Source organism: Anser brachyrhynchus (genome assembly GCF_964034855.1).
Source record: "Anser brachyrhynchus genome assembly, contig: SCAFFOLD_370, whole genome shotgun sequence".
In the NCBI taxonomy this organism is placed as follows: domain Eukaryota; kingdom Metazoa; phylum Chordata; class Aves; order Anseriformes; family Anatidae; genus Anser; species Anser brachyrhynchus.
The window spans coordinates 56988-81229 of NW_027663982.1; the positions used below are offsets into that span (position 1 = coordinate 56988).

General features: G+C 67.8%; 2 protein-coding genes across 5 annotated transcripts in view; one reads left to right on the top strand and one right to left on the bottom strand.

The window, feature by feature from the left end:
• Positions 1 to 12346, bottom strand: part of BICRA (BRD4 interacting chromatin remodeling complex associated protein) — a 26346-nt gene extending 14000 nt beyond the window's left edge. The window contains 5 exon segments of the mRNA XM_080608674.1: positions 1136 to 3133; positions 4311 to 4376; positions 4869 to 4911; positions 5300 to 5345; positions 12177 to 12346. Of these exon segments, the coding sequence (XP_080464800.1) occupies positions 1136 to 3133; positions 4311 to 4376; positions 4869 to 4911; positions 5300 to 5340 (2148 nt within the window). The 5' untranslated portion in view covers positions 5341 to 5345; positions 12177 to 12346.
• Positions 12347 to 15370: 3024 nt separating this feature from the next.
• Positions 15371 to 24168, top strand: ZNF541 (zinc finger protein 541). Of its 4 annotated transcripts, XM_080608676.1 has the most exons (15): positions 15372 to 16509; positions 17324 to 17492; positions 17755 to 18622; positions 18810 to 18868; positions 19246 to 19384; positions 19530 to 19655; positions 19839 to 20181; positions 20389 to 20452; positions 20580 to 20722; positions 21091 to 21194; positions 21474 to 21549; positions 21669 to 21757; positions 22470 to 22610; positions 23028 to 23179; positions 23271 to 24168. In XM_080608676.1, exons 1-15 carry the CDS (start codon positions 16287 to 16289, stop codon positions 23437 to 23439), a joined length of 2865 nt encoding a protein of 954 aa, XP_080464802.1. In that variant the 5' UTR covers positions 15372 to 16286; the 3' UTR covers positions 23440 to 24168. The 4 variants fall into 4 exon arrangements, with proteins under 4 accessions (XP_080464801.1, XP_080464802.1, XP_080464803.1 ...); XM_080608675.1 differs by lacking the exon at positions 19246 to 19384 and having other exon boundaries at positions 15371 to 16509; positions 17755 to 18868; XM_080608677.1 differs by lacking the exon at positions 19246 to 19384 and having other exon boundaries at positions 17755 to 18868; positions 19977 to 20181.
• The last annotated feature ends 74 nt before the right edge of the window (positions 24169 to 24242 follow it).

The following is a 24242-nucleotide window of genomic DNA, read 5'->3' on the forward strand; positions in this document are numbered from 1 at the left end:
CCCTTATTTTTCACCAACAAACAACCATTTGGCGCCAACAAGCCACGATTTGTCACCAAAAACGGTGATTTCTCACCAACAAACCATGACTTTTCACCAATAAACCCTTATTTTTCACCAATAAACCACCATTTGTCACCAACAAGCCATGATTTGTCACCAAAAACGGTGATTTCTCACCAACAAACCATGACTTTTCACCAATAAACCCTTATTTTTCACCAATAAACCACCATTTGTCACCAACAAGCCATGATTTGTCACCAAAAACGGTGATTTCTCACCAACAAACTGTGATTTTTCACCAATAAACCCTTATTTTTCACCAACAAACTGCCATTTGGCACCAACAAGCCACCATTTGTCACCCAAAATGGTGATTTTTCACCAATAAACCCTTATTTTTCACCAACAAACCACTGTTTGGTGCCAACAAGCCACGATTTGTCACCCAAAATGGTGATTTTTCACCAATAAACCCTTATTTTTCACCAACAAACAACCATTTGGCGCCAACAAGCCACGATTTGTCACCCAAAACGGTGGTTTCTTACCAACAAACCATGATTTTTCACCAATAAACTTATTTTTCACCAATAAACCACCATTTGTCACCAACAAGCCACGATTTGTCACCAAAAACTGTGATTTCTCACCAATAAACCCTTATTTTTCAACAACAAACCCTTATTTTTCACCAATAAACCGTTATTGTTCTCCAACGAACCCTTATTTTTCACCAACAAACCGCTGTTTGGCGCCAACAAGCCACAATTTGTCACCAAAAACGGTGATTTGTCACCAATAAATTGTTATTTTTCACCAACAAACCGCCGTTTGGCGCCAACCAACCACGATCAGCACCGACAAGCGGGCGCCCCAGGCCTGGCGATGCCGGGACGCCGGGCGGTGCCGGCCAGGCCCGAACCCAAGCTTGACTCGAGCGACGATAACCCACGGCGGCTCAGCCCCGGCACCGCGCACAAGGGCACGAAACCCTTCCCCGAGCCCCGTGGGTGCGGGTCCCCGGCGCCCGCCCCGCCGTCGGGGCCGCCCGGGGCCGAGCCCCGGTCCCGAGCGCGGCGGCGCGAGGGCCCGGGAGGAATTCAGCCCACGGGGGGGGAAAGCTACTCGCCTGCTGCAGGAACATCTGCATGGAGTCCTGGCTGATGACGGCGCCGGCGGCCGCCTGGCCCAGGATGATCTTCTCGGGGCTGGAGGAGGCCAGGCCGGGGCTGGGCTGGGCCGGGGCGGGCGGCGGGGCGGGCGGCGGGGGCTGCACGCTCAGCTGCAGCGGCGGCGGCGCGGCGGGCGGCTGCGGGGCGGCCTGGACGGTGAGGATGGAGGACTGCTCGGCGCCGGGGAGGAGGCCGGCGGCGGAGGCGGGCTGCGGCTGCACGAGGCCGGGGCTTTGGCTGCTGGCGGCGGCGGCGGAGGGCTGGATGCTGACGGCGGGGCCGAGGTTCTCGGCGGCGTTCAGCATGGCCACCTGGCTGGGCAGCGTCACCCCCTGGATCACTGTCTGGCCCGGCTGGCCGATGGCGCCGCCGGGCAGCGAGGCGGCCACCGCCGGCTGGCTCTGCGTGGTCAGGCCGCCGGCCAGGGAGACGGGCATCTGGAAGAGCGCCGGCTGCCCCACCTGGCCGGGCTGGAGCTGGATGGGCGCCGAGAGGATGTGAGCGGTGCCGTGGGCGTTCTGCGAGGTCAGCACCTGGCCCAGGTTGAGCTGCCCGGCGATGTTCTGGTTGGTGAGGATCTGCGCCGGCAGCGCCTGGTTGGCGATCAGCTGCCCGCCGGGCCCCGGGCTGGTGATGATGTGGGCCTGGCCGCTGGGGTGCGAGGCGGTCAGGATCTGGCCCCCCATGTTGGCCGGCAGGGCCGAGAGCTGCTGCGGGAGCTGCACGGCGGAGGCGCCCGCCAGCTGCCCGGGGAGCAGGAACTGGTTCTGGCCCTGCAGCACCGCCTGCGGCACGTGCTGCGCCGGGATGACGATGCTGCTGCCCTGGTTGAGGAGGTGCACGCTCATGGGCTTGCTGAGCGCCGGCTGCTGCGGCGGGGGCTGCTTGAAGACGTTGGCCGGCAGCCCCTGGGGGAAGCCCGAGAGCACGACGTTCTGGCCGGCCTTGCCGGCCATGAAGGTGAGGTTCTGCTGCGCCTTCTGCTGCTGCAGCGCCGCCTCGTTCTGGATGGTCAGGGTGGCGTTGTTGGGGGCGAAGGGCTTGGGGGTGATCTGGTAGAGCTTCTGCTGCAGGACGCCGGCGGGCTTGGGCTGGATGGGGGTGGGCGTGCGGTGGATGATGACGTTCTGGGCCTGCACCAGGGGGCTGCTCAGGTTGGAGGTGACGGTGAGGGGCTGCGAGGCCGGGGCGCCGGCCACGCCGCCGAACATGGAGCTGCCGTTGAGCGTGGTGGTGGCCACGGCCGGCAGGTTCTTCTGGATGACGAGCCCGGCGCTCTGCGGCGAGACGCCGGTGGAGGCCAGCGTCACCTGCTGCTGCTCGGGCGCCGGCTGCGCGATGTAGCTGCCCACGGGCACGGCGGCCACCGGCGAGGGCTGCACCTGCTTGGCGATGATCTGCTGCGCCGGCTGGTTGATGGCCATCACCTGCTGCCCCACCACCTGGATGGGCGCGATGCCCAGCGTCCCGCCGGGGCTGCCGTTGGGCAGGCCCTGCAGGTTGGAGATGGGCTGGATGGTGACGTTGCCCAGGCCCACCTGCTGCAGGAAGGGCTGCACGCTGATGGCCTTGTTCACCACGTCCGCCCCCACCGGCTGCTGCACCAGCGCCTGGTGCGTCAGGACGGCGGGCTGCTGCAGCCCGATCAGGTCGGCGCCGCCGGAGAAGATCTGCGGGGTGCCGTCGGAGGCGGCCTGCACCACGGGCTGCAGCGTGGGCAGCTGGAAGGAGCCCAGGTCCAGCTCGGCCTCGGCCTCCAGCGTCTGCTCCGTGATGTTGGCCTCCTGCAGGCTCTGCTGCAGGATGTCGCAGGGCTGCTCCGCGGTGGGCAGGGCGGCGGCGCCGCCGGCCGGCGAGCCCAGGATGTCATCTTCCAGGAAGTCGAGGTCCACGCTGGTGGCGGGCTGGCTCTGCTCGGCGTTCAGGTGGTTGCCGGGGGGCTCCTGGACGTGCAGCTGGGACGCGGGGGAGAAAGAAGGCGGCGTTGAATTGGGGCGCGCGGGAGAGGGGCGCGGATAACGCTCCCTGACCTGCCCCGCGGCCCCGCCGGCGCTCGCGGCGCCCGCCGGCCTCGCGGCGGGGCGGGGGCACCGCTCTGCAGCCCGCACCGTTCCCCCCGAGGGGCGCAAAGCATCGCCCCGGAGCGGTCCCAGCGCAGGCGCACCGACGGCAGAGCCGCCCGCCGCACCGCGAGGAGCGGGCCCGGACCCTGAGCCCCCCCGGCGTAAGGAGCCAGCGGGGCCGGGGCGCGTTCCTCGCCTCCCCTAATTCCTCAGGGATAAAACCGAGGCTGCTGCCGGGGCTGGAGGGGGAACTTCCACTCCCCGAAGGAAGGGCGAGAGCCCAGCGAGCGCCCCGCGCCTCCCCTCGTGCGAGCGGGGAGCGCCCGGGACCTCGCGCTGCCCCACACGGGGGGAGGGAGAAGCGCCTTTGGAAGACCAGAATCCAAAATCCAGCGGAGAATTAAAAACTAGGAAATAACCCCGGCAGAGCTGAGCCTCAGCGCTCCGGTACGCTCACCGGGGACAAATCAGCAGCAGTTTTGCCCAAAGTCCTTAGAAAAAAAAAAATAATCGAGCGTAACGTGAAGAGGAACGGAGGGAAAAAAAAAGGTTCTGTTACATGGAAGTGCAGGTAGAGGGGGGGGAAAAAAAAAAAAAAAAGAGACCTTTGTGCAGAAAAACCTGCGTTCTTGGGGCAAAAAAAAAGGGTTTTAGGATTTCTGCCTCTCGTTTCCCCTCTGCTGCGCCCCTGGGCTGCGAGGAAGCGGAGCGCTCCCTGCTCCACCGGGGGGGGGGGGCGAAGCGGACGGCAAGGAGACGTTTCTGCTCAGAACCTCCGGAATTTTCCCCAAATTCCCCCTGCCGCCCTCGAGGGCTGGGAGCGCCGCAGCTCCTTCCCCGCTCTCCTTCCTCCCGCGTCTTCCAGCCCCGGAGCCTCTCGCGAGCATCGGCTTGGCTCCCCCCGACCTGGGGGGACCCCTTGGGGCTGCTTCTCTCCAGAGGCGGGGGGCGATCCCCGCATCCTGGGAACTGACCGAAAACAAGCCTCAAAACCAAAAAAAAGGGAAAAAAATGAAAAGGGAGGTTTCTAAGCTACCGTTCCCCACGTATGAATTAACCAAATACGTACCCCAGCACCTTCAAAAAAGGCACTGGCTGCATCTCCTGTGTTGTCCAGGAGATCATCACTGTCAATCTGTAATTAAAAAGATTGCGTTTACTTTCTTTAAATAGAATATTGAAAAATTATGAAAAAAAAAAACAAAAAACAAAAAAAAAGCCCAGTTCAGCGCTGACTGGGAACGGCCGGTGCGGCGTGCAGGCGAGCTTCCCTCCCAGCCTGTCTCCCGCTGGCGGGAGAACACCCGTTTTCGCCTGAAACGGCCCCAAAATCCAGCGGCTGCCGCGCTGAGCGGCGCCCGACCCCTCCTGCCGAGGTCCCCGAAGCGCCACAACCAGGGTTTGGGGCCCGCGACAACAAAGCCCCGCAGGGCCCGGCGCAAGCCCGGTCCTCGCTCTCGCGGAAAAAGGGAAAAAAAAAGGGAAAAATAATAATAATAATAAAAAAAAAAGAGTCCTGGAAGTGAAAGGAGTCTCAGCTCGGGGTTTTCTTTGACTGGCCGCTCGTTAGCGCACACGTTTTTAGGCAAAGAAAGCTTCCAGCGAGTAAAGCCAGGCCCCCGCTCACCTTCTCGGATCCATGTAGGAAGTCGTTCAGGGCCTGGGGGTCGCTGCAAAACAAGAGAGGAAGCGTTTAGGGGGCGAAAGCTTTCCGGGGACGGACCCGCAATCCCGACGGGGCCGCGAGGCGTGGTTCTATCAGCGCCCCGACGCCGCTCGGGGTAACGAGGGGCCGGGCAAAGCGCGAGGCAGGCAGCCCCCAGGAGTTTTTTTGGGGGGGACAGGACGAAATAAAGCACCAAACTCCCGACTTCCCGCAGTTTGGGAACCCTCCCGAGCGTGCCCGGGGTTCTTTTTGGCTCGGTTCTATCCCGATCAAACCCGAGGCCGGCGGAGGAAGGAAGCGAAGCCGCTGCAGGCTCGCGGCGGCCCCGCAGGAAGCGCCGGCGCTTCCAGGGCGCGTGCGGAGGCCGAGGCGTCGGGGCGGGCGCCACTTACCAAATGACATCAAGCAAGCACCGGCCGTCTTCATCATCCATGTCAACTGCAAAGAGCGGAGAAGACGCGTTACTGCCGGCGAAGCGGCGGCGCGCGGAGCTGCTCCCTCGGTCCCTCGCGCCCCGAGCGCGGCGCTCGGCGGTGCGGCGCTGCTCCTCCCCGCGCGGACCTACCTATGGGCGCGCACCGCCACTCATCCTGCCCGGGACTGCCACAAAATCCCCGCGCAGTACCAGCTCCGCTCAGGTGCTGGAGGTCCTCTGGGCTTCAGCCTCCCTGAACACAAACGCCAGCGTTATTTTTTCGGGCTGTGCACGCGGGGCAGGTCGCCGGCTCCCGACGCCACCCCGGCTGCGGCACAGCCGGGCGCGACCCGAAGCCGGCGCTAATCCGGCGCGAGCCCCGTCCAAAGGGCCGAAAAAAAGCCCCTTTTTACCACCAAAACCGGTGGACGGAGGAGAGGAAGGTCGGCGGGCTCTTCCTACTCGACGCCAAGCGAGCGCGGGACGTCACCCGCGCCCCTCCGGCAGCGCCAGGGAGGTTTGGTGCGTGTTTTTTGGGGCGTTTCTGTGCATGTTTTTGGGGCGTTTGGCTTCAGAAGGGGGGAGCCAAGGGCTTTCTTCCGCTAACCTCAGCCCCGGCACCCGGCCACCCTCCGCGCAAATACCCTCCTGACGAGCGGGGCTGGGAAATGCTCGGTTCGGGTTTGGTTTTCTTTTTTTTCCGTCGTGTTTTTGGTGTCCCCCCCCCCCCCCCCTTTCCCCCCGCTCGGATCTGCTCCGCAGCTGTGGGCTGGGCAGGGCTTAAAGGCGCAAGGGAGCGGGGCTCCCGAACGAGGCCGCTAATAAACTCCGAGCTAACGAGGAGACGCGAGCCAGCTCCCTCAGCACTAAAAGAGACGGGGAACTCGCGGGGAACTCGTCCCACGCCGCGGGAGCGAACGCCCCATGGTTGGCCGCGGGTTGGGATTCCCAAGGCGCCCGGCGCTCCAGGGCTCCGCGCGCCCACCTCCCTTTGCGGCGACCGAATTCCCCCCAGGGCCGCATGCCGACACGCCGCCCGGTCGATTCCTGCCCGCCTCGCCTCTCGCCTGCCACCTCCGGGGGGAATCGGGGGCGCGGGGCCACGGGGCGAGGAGCCCGGCCCGGTCCTTCACCCGACGCGGCGGCACCGCACGCGCAAACCCCACTGCGAACGCTCGCGGCGATGCGCCAGGGCCAAGCACCAGGGCAGGAGTCTCGCCGTGACCGTGTCCATGATTTGGGGGCACACCACGACCGTGCCCGTGATTTGGGGGCACACCACGACCGTGCCCGTGATTTGGGGGCTCGCCACGATCGCCTCCACGGCTGGGGAAAGCCAACCTGGCTGGGAAGAGCCAGCGGGAGGGAGGAATTCCCAAATTTCTGTGGCTTGTGAATCGGGGAATTCGGCCCCACGCGGGCTCGTTTCTGAGCAGCCCATTCACCAACAACCAAAGCCGTGCAAAAACCGGCGAGAGCTTTATCGGGCACCCACGAGCGTGAGGCACTGACGTGACGCTGGCGCGCTGCGGGGCAAGAGAAACACCGCGGGCGGCCCGCGCTCGGAGCAGGGAGCGCTCAGCTCCCGCGCAGGGGAGGCTCCGTCCACGCGGTTCTGCTGCGGGCACCGCATCCCCTCCGCATCCTCTCCCCCTCCTAGTCCCGTGTGCCGACGCGCGGCCCGGAGGCGTGGTTTTACGCAGAGTAAACACACCGGGGGGCACCGAAAACCACCGTTAGGTCGAGCCCAGGACACCCAAATCGGGGATTCTCCACCGAAAACCCCCTGCCAACGCCAAGCCAAGAAGTTACGGAAACGGTAACGGAGCTGGATGCGGCGACACCACGGCCCCGGCACCAACCCCAGCCACGCTCCTCGATCAAATCCCGAATTTCTTCCTTAAAACCCGCCCTGCTTCTCCTCACGTCCTCCAGCCCCCGAAGGTTCATTCATCCCCTGCCCCTCGCGCCGCGTCCCGCTGAAGGAACGCGGAATCTCGGCGCCGCCGCAGCGCACGGGCACGCTCGGCCGCCGGGGAGGACTTTACACCTCGAGACGCCTTCGAACTTTACTCCCTGCGCCGCCCGGCGAGGCGAGGGCGAGGGGCGCCGCGTGGCGCCGCCGCCAAGCTGGAAGCCCGGAGCCTCTTCCCTCGCTCGACCGCGGCGCCGCGGGTGGAAACCGGGGCTGAACCGTGAGCAGGGCGGTTCGGGGCCGAAGGCACCTCGGCCGCAGCGCCTGGCGCTGATCTCAGATCCCCCAAATCCCCCGAGGACGGGCTGCATGCCCCGACAACGCGGCCACCTCGAGCTCAACTCGCGGCGGTTACGCCAATTCTCAGCGTTTGAGGCCAGGATGCGGCCCCCGGGTTGCTCGCCGGCTGGACGCCCCCCTCCCCGGTTAGCGGAAGCGCCGCAGCCGCGTGCCGAGGCACCGGGAGCCACGGTGCTACTGGTGGGGACGCCCCGTGCCATCGGCGGCTCCGAGCGGGTTCGCCCCGCGCTCGCTCCTGGGCCACCCTGAGGCTTTTCGGCGGCGCAGCCACGTGGGACGCCGGCGGATCCTCGGAGCGCCCGCAGCGCTCGGCTCCTCCACGTCCCGCCTTCCTGACGGCGCTGCGCCGCGGGCTCTCGCTTCAGGACCCGGCCGGCGACCCGAGGAGTTTCTCCGGCACACGGCGAAGGCGCGCTCCCGCGGGACAGAGTCCCCGCTCCTCGCTCCTCGCACGTTTTCGGCACCAGTTCCCGGCACCAGTTCCGGGTTTCTCTCCCAGTTCCAGGGGGTCGCTGAGGTTTGCTTGCGGCCCTCCAGCTCCCGCAGGCGTCCCCGTGGGTGACGCCGCGCCGGGACCATCCATGCGAGGTTCGGGACAGACGAAGGCGCGGGCAGCGCTCATCCTGCACCCCGCGATGTTGCCTGCTCCTTTTACCACTTTTGGGCGCTATTATTCTATTTTCGGGACCCCAGCGAGATTTTCTCCATCGGGAGAGACTCCGGAGCCGCGGGACGGGGACGGAGCCCTGCAGCGGGTCGCGGCGGCGCTGCGGGGCTCCTCGGGCTCCCTGCACTCGACAGCGGCGCCGGGAGCGCTCGCCCCCCGCGGCGCCCGCGGGAGCCCTGCCGGGACCCGAGGAGATCTCCAGCTCAACGCGGGCGCCGCAGGGACGCCGCGTCCTCCGCCAGGAACCCGCCCGCCGCGCGCTGCCCCGCACGCAGCCCCCCGAGGGCGCGCGCTGGCTTCCCCGCGGCGCTGATAAATATTTGAAACGTAAACAGCCGCGCGCGTGGTGGTTTTTTTTCTTTTTTTTTTTTTTCCCTTCGCTAACAGAAATTTAAAAAAGGAAACGGGGCAGATTCTGAACATACCAACGGCGAGCGTCTATTTTTAACGGCCGGCTCCCGAGCGGCGTGCCCGCGCGCTGCCAGCGGCCTCGGAACCGGGCGTGCTCGGATCTCGAGGAACCGGGCGCGAGCGGCGGTGCCTCCGGGAGCCCCCTGCCCCCCGGCGGGTCAATCGCGCGTTTTCGGAGGCCGTCGGCTACGAGCAGGGCGCGAGGGCCCTGCTGGATGCCCAGAGCCGTGACGCCAAGCGGGGAAGGAGAGGCGTCGACATCGCTTTTGCACGGCACCGTTGTCCTCCGACGGCCGGCAGGACCGGGGCGCGCGGGGCGAGAAGCCCCAGGTGACGCGCGGCGCTGCCGAGCCGGGAGCTCGGCTCCCGCTCCTCCCGTGCCGGAGTCGCTGCGCCCACTGCACAGAGCGCGGCGCTCGCAGGGCTGCAGCCAGGAGGAACGTGGGTTCCCAGCTCCGGTTCAGGCTCCCAGCTCCGCTCCGATTCAGGCTCCCAGCTCCAGTTTAGGCTCCTTGCTCCAATTCAGGTCCCCAGCTCCGCTTTGATTCAGGCTCCCTGCTCCGACTCAGGCTCCCCGCTCCACTCTGATTCAGGTCCCCCGCTCCGCTTTGGTCCAGGATCCCCGCTCCGATTTAGGTCCCCAGATGTGCTCCGATTCAGGCTCCCCGCTCCGATTTAGGTCCCCCGCTCCGCTCCGATTCAGGCTCCCCGCTCCGATTTAGGTCCCCCGCTCCGCTCCAATTCAGGCTCCCCACTCCGATTTAGGTCCCCAGATGTGCTCCGATTCAGGCTCCCGCTCCGATTTAGGTCCCCCGCTCCGCTCCGATTCAGGCTCCCCACTCCGATTTAGGTCCCCAGATGTGCTCCGATTCAGGCTCCCCGCTCCGATCCAATTCAGGTCCCCAGCTCTGCTCTGATTAAGGCTCCCAGCACCGATTCAGGCTCCCCACTCCACTCCACTCCACTCCGGGCTCCCGGCTCTGCTCCAACCCAGGCTCCCAATTCCTCCCGGCTCCCAAGGCTTCGCTGAAAACCACCGAGGAAGCGGCTCCGTCCTTCCGCCCGGGTTGACCGGCACCTCTCTGAGCTCCGGGAGCCCCGACCCCACCGCCCTCGCGCGGCCGAGGGAAATTCGAGGTGACCGAGGCCGCGGCCCTCACACCCAACGGCCCCCAACGCCCCGGGACGCCCGGCTCTCGCCGCCCCGCGTGATCCAGCCCCGCGTCACCGCGATTCACCGGCTCCCTGGGCAGCCGGCGCCGCGTGCCGGCCCCGCTCTGTCCGCGGCGGGAGCCCGGCGGCCGCGCGCCCGCTCCTTCCTTCCCTCCCTCCTTCCCTCCTCCCAGCGCCGCGTTCGCTCGCGTCTCGCTCCAAATCATTTCCAGACTTCGCTTGGGAGCGCGAGGCCAGGCGGGCTCGGAGGGAGCCGGGAGGAGGAAGGCGCCGGGCGGCACCGGGGGCCCTCGGTGGCGCCCGGGGAAAAGCCAAACACCGGCGCTGGTCCCGACCCCGCAAACGATTTCTCGGCCAAACTTTGCCCTCGGAAATCACCGCAGGAGCCGGAGAGCTCCCGCCGCGGGCGGACGCGACCCTTCCTTCTCTCCAAGCCCACCGCGGCCGCTCGCAGCGGCAGGAACAACCGCGGGCACGCGCCGAAGGGAAACCGAGGCAGTTTCGCCCCGCGGCAGCCCCGATTTCACCGAGATTTCGGGAGATTTCCCCGCACAGGCTGCCGAGGAAGGCGGCTTCGGCCGGCACGTGCGGAGACGCCAAGCCCCGCGCCAAAGCGCCCGCAAAAGCTCGGCGCGACGCCGCGGCCGCCATAACCCCTTCAAAGCCCGAAATTTGGCAGCCCGCTCCTTCCGAAAACCCAAAATTCGGCAGCCTGCTCCGACCAAAAACCTGAGATTTGACAGCCTGCTTTTTCCCAAAACCCAAAATTCGGTGGCCTGAGCCCGCCAGCGCTGCCACCATAGCGCCAACGATTCCCCGGCGCCAAGGGCCCTGTCGAGGCGCTGGGGAGGTTCTCGATCATCGGGGCAGAGGAAGAGGAGGGCTGCGGCCGCGGGGGGGCTTGGGGAGGAAGGAGCGGGGTCCAACCGAGCTGCAGAGCACCCGCTGGCCACCCCCAAGCCCGCGGCGCGGCCACGACGCGCCCATGGCACTTTCGGGCTCCAGCGTCGCCCGGCCGCTCCTCGCCGCCCACCACGGCAGCGAGCGGCACGCGGCCCCCCGCAGCGGCGGTGGGAGGGGGCCGCCAGCGCCCCAAGGCACCCCGAGGCGCCCCAAGGCACCCCATGGTCCCCAGAGCCCAGCGGCCGGGGGCACCGGGACGCTCGCGGGGTCACCAGGGCACCGTGGGCGGCGAGGGTCTGGGGGTGCCGACGGCGCGGAGATGGGGGTGCAAGATGGGGGGGGGTGCACAGTGCCTGGGGGGGACAACGTGGGGGCACAGAGTGCCACGGGGGGGCAGAATGTGGGGGCACAACACCAAGGCGGGGAGCACAACACCGGGGGGGGGGGGCGTAGTGCCAGGGGTGCACAATGTGGGGGCACAACGACAAGGGGGGGCGCACAACATCAGGGGGGCATAACGCTGGGGGGGGGCGCAATGCCAGGGGGTGCACATCACCGGGGGGGGCACAACATCAGGGGGGCGCAATGCCAGGGGGTGTAACACCGGGGGGGCACATCATCGGGGGGGCGCAATGCCAGGGGGACACCACTTCAGGGGGGCGCATCACCAGGGGCTGTAACACCGGGGAGGCACATCATCGGGGGGGCGCAAATCCAGGGGTGTACAACATCGGGGGGGCACAACATCAGGGGGGCGCATCACCAGGGGTGCAGAACACCGGGGGAACATCACCGGGGGGGGGGGGCACATCACCAGGGGGGGCATCACCGAGGGGGGGCACAACATCGGGGGGCTCAACGGCAGGAGGTGTAACACCGGGGGGGGCACAACATCGGGGGGGGCGCAATACCAGGGGGGCACAACATCAGGGGTGCATCGGGGGTATGCCAGGGGGGTGCATCACCGCGGGGGGGGGCACATCACCGCGGGGGACATCACCGGGGGGGCTCGACGCCGGGGGTCGCGGCCCCCCCCCGGCCGTGCCGAGCGCGGGGTGCCGGCGAACAAAAGGCGGGGGGCGTCGGGGCGCGGAGGCCGGGGGCGAATGAAGACGAGCAGAGAGCGGGGGGGGGGGGGCGCAAACTCCACTTTATTCGGCCGCGGCTCCCCCCCGGGGCTGGGGGGGGGGGGGGGTCCCGGAGAGCGGGGAGGGGGCGGGGAAAAGGGGCGGGGGGGGGGGGGGAAGAACCGGGAGGGAGGGGGGGGGGGAAGCGGCGGGGCAAAGGGGGGGGGCCCGGAGCGGGAACGGGGCCGGGGGGGGGGGGAAGGAACGGGGAGGGGGGGGGGCCGGGAGGGGAGGGGGGGTGGGGTGGGGGGAGGGGGGCGGGGGAGGGGGCCGGGATCGCTACATTGTAACAACTCACCGTGAGCTCTGAGCGGCGGCCGGCGCGGGGTCTCCCACACATCCCCGCACGGGCTCCGGAGGCAGGACCCCGGCAGGCACCGAGACGTAGCGGGCCAGCGCGCTGCCTGATCGCCGGGCGGCCAAGCGGCGGCGGCGGCGGGGCGGCGGCGGCGGCGGGGGGGGGGGCCGCGAGCTACGGGCGGCATCGCGGCTGCGGGGCGGGGGGGGGGGCACGAGCGGCGCCCCCGCCGGACCCCGCCCCGGGCTGCTGCCGGCATGGGCGCCCCCCCTTGTCGGTGCCCCCCCCCTCCCGGTTTACCCCCCCCCCCCTCCGGGTTTACCCCCCTCCCCTCCCGGTTTTACCCCTCCCCCCCTCCGGTTTTACCCCCCCCCTCCCGGTTTTGCCCCCCCCTCCCCGCTAACACCGGGCAGGAGGCCGCTGGGCCCCGCAGCCACGCACGGACCCTGCCCCGCTACCCCGGGGGGGGCGTCCCCGGGTCCCCGGGGCTCCGCTGCTTCCCCCCCGGGATCCCGGTCTCCCCCTAATTAACCCCCCCCCCGTTAATTAGTGGCTGGGGACCGCGGCCCTACGCCGCACGCCTGTTGTGACACCACAGCGCGGGGGGCGCGGGGCCCGCCGCATCGCTCGCTCCCGGTTCCCGCTTCCCCACCCCCCAGGCACCGCCGCCGCCACCGGGGAGCGGCAGCGCGGCGCAGGCACAGCGCGGGGCAGCCCCGGCCCGCCGCGGGGTCCTCGCCGCCACGCCCCGCCCCCGCGCCGGCTCCCGCGGGCCATTGGCGCGCCGAGGGGCGGGGCGCCGAGGGGCAGGGGGGCGGGGCGCGCCGCCGTGTTTACAGCCCGCCATTGGCTGGGCGCGGCCGGGGGCGGGGCCAGGGGGGAGAGGGGCGGGGCCGGGCTGGGCGCCGCGGGGGCGGGGCCGCGGGGACCCCGCGGGGACGGAGCAGGCGGGACGCGGCCCCACGGGGACTCGGGACCCCGGCCCCACGGGGACCCGCAGGACCCCGGCCCCACGGGGACTCGGGACCCCCAGGATCCCAGCCCCGAGCCCCACCGGGACCCCCAGGGCCCCAGATCCGAGCCCCGGGGGACCCCAGTCCCACAGGGACCGAGCCCCACGGGGACCTGGCACCCACAGCCCCTTAGCCCCGAGCCCCGCAGGGAGCCGGCACCCATGGGGACCCCCAGCCCTGAGCCCCACGGGGACCCCCAGCCCTGAGCCCCACGGGGACCAGGATCCACGGGACCCCAGCCCCACGGGGACCTGGCACCCACAGCCCCTTAGCCCCAAGGGACCCCAGCCCCACAGGGAGCAGGGCCCACGGGGACCGAGCCCCACGTGGGCCCGGGACCCCCGGGACCCCAGCCCCACGGAGACCCGGGACCCACAGCCGCTCAGCCCCAAGCCCCGGGGGACCCCAGTCCCACAGGGACCGAGCCCTAGGGGGACCTGAGACCCACAGGACCCCAGCCCCACAGGGACTGAGCCCCACGGGGACCCAGGACCCATGGGGACCTGGGACCCTCAGCCCCGAGCCCTGAGCCCCAGGGGACCCCAGCCCCATGGGACTGAGCCCCACAGGGACTCTGGCCCCTGCCCCACAGCCCCGAGTCCCACAGGGGACTGGGACCCATGGCCCCACAGCCCCCAAGCTCCACACCCCACAGGGACTGAGCCCCCAGCCCCACAGGCCCCCAGCCCCCCACAGGTGGTCCCGCCGTCACCGGCCGCTCCTCCAGCGCCGAACGGCGCCGGCCCCTTACTTTTGGCTGATTTTTCGGCCCCTTTTGGCTGATTTTTCACCCCATTTCTTCGGGATTCCCCCGGCGGCGGCAGCGGCTCCAGAGGGGTGCCTCGGACCCGGGCTGCAGACATCGCTCGGGGGGCTCGGCTCTCCCGGAGCTTGTCCTCCTGAAATTGGGGCGTAAAATAAATAAATCGGGGGCGTGAGGGGGGGGGGAGGCGCTGTGCCCACCTCGGAGGCGATGCCCAGTGCCACCTTGTGAGAAACATCTCAATTTTCTTCACACGGGATCTTCTGTGAAGCTATTTTATTTTCGATTGCAGTGGCGGGCGTCCTGTCAATCAGGAGCGCATTTTAATAAACAAATCGTAACCTTTTATTGCCTATTACCTGACGCCCGATCACCTCCCCTGCTTCCTCATTGGCTGAGTACTACAGGTTCACACGCTGCTCGACGCTCCTCTACGCCATATATGTACAATTCTTTTTTTTTCCAACCCTTTAATTCCTCCTTTCTCATGTTTTGAGAACTCGTGATCTTTGTTTTGCTGTTCTCGCCCCGCTCGTCCTGTTTTCCCTCAAGCTTCTGCCTTGTTTTGGAACAGCGAGGCCTTCTGCTGCCCGCTTATCTACTTAGCCTTGCTCCTTGTTGTGACTACGCAGCCACCTTGGGGTGCAGCGGAGTGACTCCCTGCTGCAAAAACGCAGCTTAGTTTTCTCACAACCCCGAGGAGCGGTGCCACGGGGGGGGGGTGGCGACAGCTGTCCCGCGAGGCATCGGCCCCGTTTTAAGTGGAATAATCGACATTTTAATCAAGTTCGATAGCAAACTGACCCAGAGGCAGGCCTGGCGGCTTCGCCCCCGTTCACCTCCCTGCCTCCCCCCCCCCCATTGCCTTAAACCTTCAACTTACGGGGGGTTCCTTGGAGCTTTACCTCAAAGTGGGGGGCTCCCCTTGGAGTTTTACCTCATGGGGGGGGCCCTTCCTTAACCCTTTACCTCACAGGGGGGACCAATTAAGCTTTTACCTCGAAGGGGGGGGGGCCTTCCTCAAACCTTTACCCCACGGGGGAGCCCTTAACCCTTTACCTCAAGGGGGGGACCCTTCCTTAACCCTTTACGCCAAAGAGCGGGGCCTTTCCTTAGAGTTTTACCTCACGTTGCCCCTCCTTCTGAGGTAAAGGACCGCGGGAGGGTCGCCCCCCAGTTCCCCTGCCCGCCCCCAAGATGGCGCCACCGCCTTCTCCTCCCGCCTTTTCCCACCTCAGCCCCCTCCCGCCTCGTCTCCCCCGGCCACGTGACCCTGCGCGCAGGCGCTGTGCGGGGCGGCGGCACGAGGCCCGGCGCCCCCTCCCCCCGCGCATGCGCAGCGCCGCGGGCAGGAACGGGCCGGGGGCGCGCGGCGGCGGGTGGGGGCGGGAGGGGCAGGGTTTGCCTCAGGGGGAGACCCCAATTAACTAATTACTGCTTGGGGGGGGGGGGGGGGCGAGGTTACCTCAGGGAGAGCCCCCCCGTCCGAATTACGGCCTCGGAAGGGCGTTTTGTGGGGTCGGGAGCCACATTTACCTCAGGGAGAGCCCCCACATTCATATTTATAGCCTTGGGGGGGGGGCGCGTGGCATTTTGTGGGTCTGGGAGCGGGGTTTACCTCAGGAAAAGCCCCCCTAATTCCTAATTGCATTATTTGGAGGGGATATCTTACGTTTTGTGGGTCTGGGAGCAGAGTTTACCTCAGGAAAATATCCCCCAGTTCCTAATTACGTTCTTGGGATGGGGCATGTGGTGCTTTTTGGGGCTGGGAGCAAAGTTTACCTCAGGAAAAGCCCCCCCAGTTCCTAATTACAGCCTTAGGAGGGGGCACGTGGTGTTTCGTGGGGTCGGGAGCCACATTTACCTCAGGGAGAGCTCCCAAATTCCCATTTATAGCCTTGGGAGGTTGCGGCATTTTGTGGGGCTGGGAGCAGGGTTTATCTTAGGAAAAGCTCCCCTAATTCCTAATTGCAGCCCTGGGAGTGGGGCATGTAGTATTTTGTGGGGTCAGGAGCAGGGTTTACCTCAGGGAGAGCCCCCCCCAGTCCTAATTACGGCACCGGGAGGGGGAACACAGCATTTTGTGGGATCAGGAGCCTCGTTTACCTCAGGGAGAGCCCCCAAATTCATATTTGTACCCTTGGGAGGGGGGCGCGTGGCATTTTGTGGGGCTGGGAGCGGGGTTTCCCTCAGGAAAAGCCCCCCTAATTCCTAATCCCCAGCCCCATTTGACCACCGAGGGGGGGTCCCGGTGGGTTTGCGGGGGTGCAGCACACCCTTCTCAGGGCCGTTTCTCTCTGTGTGTTGTTTTTAGGTGGCGTGCGGGCAGCGGCCATGGAGCGGTGCCGCGTCGTCGACGAGGACGCCGCTAATTGGGAGCTGCCCCTCCCCGGCTTTCCCGAGGGTCCTGGGCCGGCCGGCGGCGACGCTCCCGGCCCCGCAGATGGGACATGCGCCGGCCTCGACGCCCTCCCCGGCCTCCCGGCAGAGCCCGGCGGTGCTCTGGAGGCCGACCTGAGCGCGCTCTCCCTGTACCTGGCCGAGCCCCCCCAGCACGGTGAGTCCGTGGGCACCCACGCGGCCCCCCGGGTGGCTTTGGGGTCGTTTTCCTGAAAACAGTCCCCGTTCCTGCAGCCTGAGCGCCTCGGAGATGCTGCTTGTACCTCTGAGGTGCTGCTTTTACCCGTGAGAGGGCATTTGCGTCGCTAACGCTGTAGAAGGTCGTTATTAGAAGGCTTTGCTTTCGCAGGAATTTTGCTTCCATCCCATTTTCTTAAAATTACACCCTAGATAGGAACACATGCTATCTATTTTTTTTAATCGAGAGTCCTTGCAAGCTGTTCTCCAGCTGGAAGAGGAGAACTTGCAGGCGTTAAACCGACAGCTTTGCTAAACGCCTTGCAAACGTCTCCATTAGCGGAGGGGGGACGTTTTTCTTAATTCCATCCCGAATCGGCTCTGGAATGGGCTCAGCAGAAGGGGCTTGGCCGTCCGGAGAGCCGCCTTCGTGGGGGGACCATAACTTCACTGCTAACGTACCCCAAACCCCGCGCTTTTGGTGGCTGGGAGACAAACCAAAGGAACCCCCGTGGCTGACAGCGCTTGGACAGGAAAATGAGCCTTCTCCTAACGATCCAGGGCTGCGTTTCCTCTGGCTCCACAATTAATTGGAGGCTTTCCCTCTGATTCTTGCTGCTCGGAGGGGATCTGGGGTTCTCCCCGCCGTCTCGGCACCCGGCTTCTGCTCTCGCCACCGTCCAAAGCCCCGGGGCCAGATCCTGGTGGGAGCGGTCAGAAAAAAGGAGGGTTTTGTCAACAGGGACGTGGAAGGAGCGTAACTGAGGGGTCTCGCCTCTTCCCCCCCCCTCCAGAACTCGTGCTCCCCGCGGCGGAGGACGCGCAGCGCCGGTGCGGCTGCCCCGGGACCTCACCTCCAGCCTGTGGCTGCCGCGGGAAGGCGGTCGGCGGTGAGCACGGCGTGACGCACGGCCAGCGCGTCTGCCCCGTCTGCAGCGAGGCGCTCCAGCGGCACGACCACCGGTACGTGGGGCGCTGAGCGGGGCGCGCGGGGGCAGCAGGCGCTGGGTCCCAGGGGACTCCTGCGGTCCCCGAGCTCTGCTGCTTGCCCCGACCCTCGGTACGGTCGCGGCTGCTGCCCGGTGAGGCACTTGGGGCGAGCGCCAGCCCCAGATTTGGGCTCGGAACAAGGCGATTTGGGCAATTTCGGCTGGCTGCGCCCTGAGGCGCGAAGTGAGTTTGGGTCGGGAACCCGCAGGCAGCGCGTGTCCTCCCCGTCCCCCAGGAGCGGGCAGCCGCCGACGCACCAGGCGCCCGCGCCCCTCGCCTGCCCCGAGAGCGACCGCGACCAGCGCTCGCTGCGCCGCCACCGCGAGCTGCGGCACGGCCTCGGCGGCTCCAGGCGGCCTCGCGACGGAGACACCGGCGAGGCGCCGCCGCCGCACGGCGAGCAGCCCGCGGCCGGGCCGGCTGCGCCCCCGCCGGACGCGTTCCTGCCCTGGGGCGTCGCCAGCGGCGTCGTGAGCCCCGCGGAGGAGACGTCGGCAGGATGCTGGGGCGGGCTCGTGGTGGCCGCGGGCGACGGCGCGGAGCGGGAGCAGCTCTGCCGGCGGGGCGCCGCTCCTCCCGACGCCTGCACCGGAACGAACGCCGGTAACGCGCCCGCGGCGGCACCGGGCGGGAGCATCAAAGTCGAGGCGGATTCGGGCGAGCCGGCGCCCGGCCGTCCCCAGGACGGCTTCCAGGCGGCCCAGCACCCCTGGGAGAGCCTCGGCCGGCCGGGCCCGGCGCAGCCGAGCCTCCTGCAGCTCGTGGCCACCCCCCGGCGCCTCCTGCCTCCCGCCGGCGAGCGCCCGGCGGCGGAGCCGCTGCGTGCCGTCTTCCAGCAGCTGCCCCGCTTGGCTCCGCAGCCCGAGCCCAGCGCCCACCTCCAGGAGGCTCCGGCGGACGGGGCGAGGCGAGGCCCGGCGGCCTCCTGGCAGTGCCTCGACGTGCCGGGGAGCGTCGCCGGGCCCTGGCGCCCCCCCGGTGGCCGCAAGCAGCCGGCGCTCGCCGCGGCGTCCCCGAGCCAGGTGGCCATGGCCTCCTTCTCCTCGCCCGGCCCCGCGCCGCCCGCGGAGAAGCGCCGCCTCACCATCTTCAACCGCATCCAGGTGGGTTCGGGCGCGGCGCCGCGGCCGCTCGCGGCCTTCCTGCGCTCCTTTGGGTGCTGTTCGGTCGTTCTGGCGGGGCAGGGCTCACCGCGAGCCGTGCTCTGCGCGTCCAGAGCGCTCCGATGCCCTTGTTCTGGTGCTAAACGCCCGGAAATAATGGACCAAAACCTCGTTTCTCGGGCGGCAGGGTGGGAACATCTACAGGCTCGGCGCGGCGCTGGAGGAAGGCGGCCGGGCGGCGACACGGTGAGCAGCTCGCGCTCAAGTTTTGAGTTGTAACTGCCCAAATTTAGCGTTTGGGAGGGCTCCTGGGGGACGTTTCAGCAGCCGGCCAGGCGCGGCTCTCCTCCCTCGGGGCGGAGATTCGGGCGGCCTTTTCATCTGGCTCCCTTTGGGCTGCGCTAATTAATGAATGGGCGTTAATTGAGGGGCGCGGGGCTCTGTGAAGCCAACTCAGCCCCAAAAAGCAGCGGCTGTGGGACAGGGCAGGGTGCTGACGCTGCGGGGGGGGGTGCAACGGCCCTGCTCTCGTCCCACGCTCCAGCAGGGAAAGCCCGGGGGGTCGCTGCCGAAATCCCAAGCACAAATTCCCCGTTCCCTCTCCCCTCTCCCGCCCCCGGCAGTCCGAGCGGTGCCGTTCCGGCTGATGGCAGCGGCTGCGAGAGCGTTTTCCTCTGCAAGACCTGCAGCCAGCTCTTCGGTGCCGCTGAGGGCCTGGAGGGCAGCGTGTGTCACCGGGGCAGCGAGGAGGGGCAGCAGGTGGTGAGCCTTGAATTGAGGGCACGGGGGGGGCTCTGAAGCCTGCCCGTAGCCCCTCGGGGTGGGAGCTGCCCTCCCGAAAGTGGAGCTCGGCTCCCCAAAACCCCGCTCGCGGCGGGTTCCCGGCCCTAAACCTCTCTGTTCTCAGAGGAGCTCGCTCGGCGTGGCCGGGACAGCGCGGACCCCGGCAGCCGCGGCCGGCAGCGGCCCCTCGGAGCCGGCGGCGCCTCCGCTGGTGATTCCCGTCTCCGTGCCCGTGCCGGCGGGGAGCCAGGTGGGTCCCGGGGCGCTCGAGTCGCCGCTGGCAGCGGCCGCGGCGGCCCGGGCAGCGGGGAGGGCGTTGGGGCCGCCCTCAATGCCCAGGCGGCGTTAAACGATGTGCTGAGGGGGCTGGGGGCGAGGCGCTGGGGGGGCTCCGTCCCCTCCCCGCGGGGTCCTGACGCGCGGCTGGGGTCAGGGCCCCAGGACGGAGAGCGCGGCGGCGGCGAGGGAGCCGGCGGGAGGCTCGCAGCCGGCGAGGAGGAGGAGGAGGAGGAGGAGGAGGCGGCCGCTGCCCCAGCCCCTGCTCATCCCCCCGCCGCCCCCCGAGGCGCAGCCGGGGCCGGGGGGGCGCTTCCAGAGCAACCTGCGCTCCCCCGTCCTCCTGGTGGACCGCCTGCTGAGGGACCTGGTGCAGCGCTCCCCCTACACCCCGCCCCCCATGCTCAGCCCCGTGCGGGAAGGATCCGGCCTCTACTTCAGCGCCGTCTGCTCGCCCTCGGCTCCCGGCGGCCCCCGGCAGCCGCTCAGCGCGGTGCTAGGTACCCAGACCCTCGTGATCGGGAAACCTGATTTTTTTATCAATCAGAAAACCTTTTTTGCTTTTATTTCTCGTACCCGGAGGGCGCATCCTGAGGGAGGGGGATCCCGGGGGGGCCGGCAGCCTGCCCGGGGGGGGGTTGGAGCAGAGCCAGCGGTGGCCCCCGCCGGACGTTTGCCCCTTACCCCGGGCGTTTCGCGTCTCTCAGACCGCATGGACAGAGACTTCGGGCTGTGCCTCGTGACGGACAGCGCCAAAATCAGCATCGAGCCGTGAGTCCCGGCGCGGCCACCGCGCTTTGGGGGGGGGAGCAGGGGGAGAACGGGCTCTGTGTGCGCGCCGGGGGGCGGCGGGTCCCGGTCGCCGCTGCTCCCCGACCTCCTCTTCCTCTCCCTTCAGCCACATCAACGTCGGGAGCCGCTTCCAGGCGGAGATCCCGGCCCTGCGGGAGCGGCCGCAGCCGGGCGGCGACGAGCAGGCGGCGTCTCTGCTCTGGAAGCCCTGGGGAGACATCGCCACGAACCGGGAGACTCAGGACCGAGGTTCCTCTAAACTTTGCCTCTGAGGCCGAAATTTCCGGGTTCCACTGCTAGCTTTTCGCCCACCCGGGTTCCCTCCTGGGGTTCCCTCCTGGGGTTCCCTCCTGGGGTTCCCTCCTGGGGTTCCCTCCTGGGGTTCCCTCCTGGGGTTCCCTCCTGGGGTTCCCTCCTGGGGTTCCCTCCTGGGGTTCCCTGCGCGGGTGGCGCTTGCGGCAGCGGCACCGGGGCGCTGAGGCCGTCCCAGTTCCTCCGCGCGGCGCCTTGGCAGGAGCTCGGCGTGGTTCTGGTTTGATTCTGGTTTGATTCTGGTTTGATTCTGGTTTGATTCTGGTTTGATTCTGGTTTGATTCTGGTTTTCCTTGCACTCGCAGTGACCGCTCTGCTCAACATGGCCTGCTCCAGCGCCATGCCCGGGGGAGGAACGAACCTGGAGCTGGCCCTGCACTGCCTGCACGAGGCGCGAGGCAGCGTCCTGGTGAGGGGCCGGGGCCGCGCGGTGCCTCCCGCTCCCGCGCGGCTGCTGCGGCACGGACGGGCCGAGGACCCCGAGGACCCTCCTGCGGCTCTGCCTGGGGGGGCGATTCTGGGGGCTGGGGGGGGGCTTGAAGGTGCTGAGGGGGGAGACGGGGAGCAGCAGGAGCGGGGTTTTCCCCCTGGGCTGGATCCGGGGAGCCGCAGAGGAGCCCCGAGTGACGAATTGCCTCGGTTCTGCGCCTCGGGGGGGGAGCTGAAGGCTCCTGTTTCCCTCCCGCAGGAGGCCCTGGAGGTGCTGCTGTTCGGGGGGGCTCAGAAGCCGGAATCCCACCCCCTGGCCAATTACCGCTATGCAGGTGAGCGGAGCCGGCGCCCGCCCGCCGCGCTCCAAGGGGGGGTCCGGGGGGCGCGGGGCGGGCTGCAGGCGGGTGATGGGCCCGCCGCCGACGCCTTGCCTCCTGCCGCTCGTCGCCAGGTGCCGACAGCTGGACGCCCGCCGAGAGGCAGCAGTTCAGGAGGGCTCTCTGCATGCACGGGAAGGATTTTTACCTCATCCAGAAGAAGGTAAAGCCTCGAGCCGGGGGCGGCCCCGGGACGAGCCCGCGCCGCTCCCTCCTGCCCCGTGCCCTGCCGCGCGCCGGGCCGGGCGGTGGCGGAGGATGCCGGGGGGGCTCAAACTCGTTCGGGAAGGTGGGAACCAGCAGGGCTCTGCTCCGGAACAACCGGCGCCAGTGGACAGCTCCCCAAAATAATAATAATCCCCGTCACCGGCGGCGCTCCAGGGCGTGGTTTGTCTGGGCGGCGACCTCGAGGGGGAGGGAGCAAGCGCGGATCCGTGGCGCTAGCAGTAGCCAGACAAGCCCGCGACGTGCTTTGGGGTTTCATGGCTTTTTAGCACCGACGGCTCCCTTCCTCTCGGTCAGAGGCCGCGCTGGCAGCCTTCACCCAAAGCCAGATTTCCAGATTATTCCCGGTTTTTTCCCTCGAATCGCGTGCCTTGCTAAAAAGGCCGGGCGCTGGGTGCCCCGACCCGCAGGGGAGCGAGACACCCGCGGGGCTGCGGCAGGGCGGAGGTGTTTGGGCTGTGCGGAAGGTGCTGGGTGCCCTCCCAGTCCCCCCCCCCTCAGCCTTTTGCTCCGTGCTGTGCCCGGAGCTCCCGGGGCGCCGCCGGGATAACCGGAGGGGAAGGCAACCGCCGGGGGAAGGTCGCGTCGCCGCCCGCGGCGTCCTGCTGCGGCGCCTCCCTCACGCACTGCTTCTGTTTCTCTCACGTTAGATTCAGACTAAGAATGTGGCCCAGTGTGTTGAGTATTACTATATCTGGAAAAAAAAAATAAAGTTTGACCACGGTCGGGCTCACGTAATAGACAAAAAAGCCAGGAGAGACAAGGATGAGGTGGAAGAGGCTGAAGAAAAGGTAGAGGGACCGGGGGGTTGACGCGAGGTGCGGCTCCGCAGCGCGGGCGGAGCGCGGGGCCGGGGCGCTCCCGTTTCGGCTCTGCTGCCGCTCCTCTTTTTTGGGTGAAAGAGGGCTTTTTGTGTGCCGGCGGCTGGAAAACCGCCCGGTGCTGGCGGTGGGCTTCGAGCCCTGCGCAGGCTCCGGAGGACGGAGCCCCCCTCGCCTCCGGCGGTGTCGGTGTCGCTCCCCCCGCCCGTGTTTCCTCCCCGGCCCCCCAGGTTTTCAGCCCGCTGACGTCGGCCTTCGTGCTTTTGTCCCGCCCTCTCATTTCTCGGGCGATTTAGAGAGTTTTCAGGGCAATATTTTTAATTAGCCACCCCCCCGACCGTGTTCCTGGCGGGAAGGCGAGGCTAACGAAGGCCGTCCCGTCCGCAGGCCGCCGGCAGCCCGAGGAAGAGGCAGCGCCTGCTGCCGAAGCAGAGGAGCTGTAGGAAGGTGCCCCCCGGTGCCGGCGGTCCCGGCGAGCCTCCCCACGCGTCCGGCCGCGCGGGCGACCAGGAGTCGTTTCCCTGCAGGGAGTGCGAGAGGTTCGGCGGCAGCCTTCCCTCCGGCAGCCCCGCTCCCGGGGCGCTCGGCTGACGGCGAGGGCCGCCACGAGTCTCTTTCCCCACCTTCCAGGGTGTTCGACAAGATCAAAGGCCGCAACGCCCACATGAAGCGCCACCGCCCGCCCGCGGAGCCCCTGCTGAGGGTCCCCTGGCCCTTGGAGCACCACCTCCAAGGCCGGGCCGGGCCGGACGAAGGCCCCTCCGCCGCCGGGGCCTGGGGGGCCGTGCTTTCGGAGTAGCCGCGAGGCCGGCGGCCTCCCCCGGGGCCTCCTCGCCGGCCTCCCAGCGGCTGCGGAGCTCGGAGGAGCCGCGGGCGGCGCGGCGGCGCCCTGAGAAGCTCTTCCTGCCGTGGACCAGCACTCGGCGGAGACGTGAGGGGAGCGTGTAGCGCCCACGGGGAGCGCCGCCCGAAGGGTTTTGGGAGGAAAAGCCGCGGCTTCGGGCGCGCGGCGCGGTTGGAAAGCTTGTTTGGGTTTTCTCAGCGTTTAGCACCGGCGGTTGGTGCCGAGTTTGACGGAGGGACCCGCGAAGGCATCGAACGCCCCGCCTTGCGCCGACGCTGCACCGACGCCCGCTAAATGAAGCGCGCGCCTGGCACCGGCTTGGGATCGTGCGCGGGCGGAAGAACGCCGCGGTCGTTGGCGGCTGCAGGACTGCTGTCGTACCGAGGCCAGAAGCTCCGGGTCCGGGTGCGCTGGGCCCCCGCTTTCCGGTGGGGGTCTCGGGGTTTGGTTGTGGCAAGGAGGCCGTGGGGAAGCGGTCGCGGCGTTCAGGAGCGTTTAAAACGTGTTAAAAAACGCGTTCGATGGCGCGTTTCGCCGTGGAACGAGAGCCCTGCGCTGCGTCGCAGACCTGGAGCGCCTCCGCTGCGCCGGCGCGTCGCGTTCGTTCATGTGCCTTCTGCTCGGCTAATTAAAGCGGGTTCTCGAGAGCAGCTGTACGGCTTCTTGGGGCGCCCTCGCTGGTTACCCCACGAGTAATTAAACGCTTGAAGCAACTCGTGTCGTGCCCAAGGCAAGCACGTGCGCTTCGGCGGGCCGCC

Excerpts from the sequence above, each read along its gene's own strand:
- ZNF541 (XM_080608675.1), top strand. The coding sequence starts at position 16,287 with ATGGAGCGGTGCCGCGTCGTCGACGAGGACGCCGCTAATTGGGAGCTG. Across the intron at positions 20,182-20,388 it reads GCCGCTCAGCGCGGTGCTAG|ACCGCATGGACAGAGACTTC; the intron begins GTACCCAGACCC and ends CGCGTCTCTCAG. Across the intron at positions 20,723-21,090 it reads CCGGGAGACTCAGGACCGAG|TGACCGCTCTGCTCAACATG; the intron begins GTTCCTCTAAAC and ends TTGCACTCGCAG.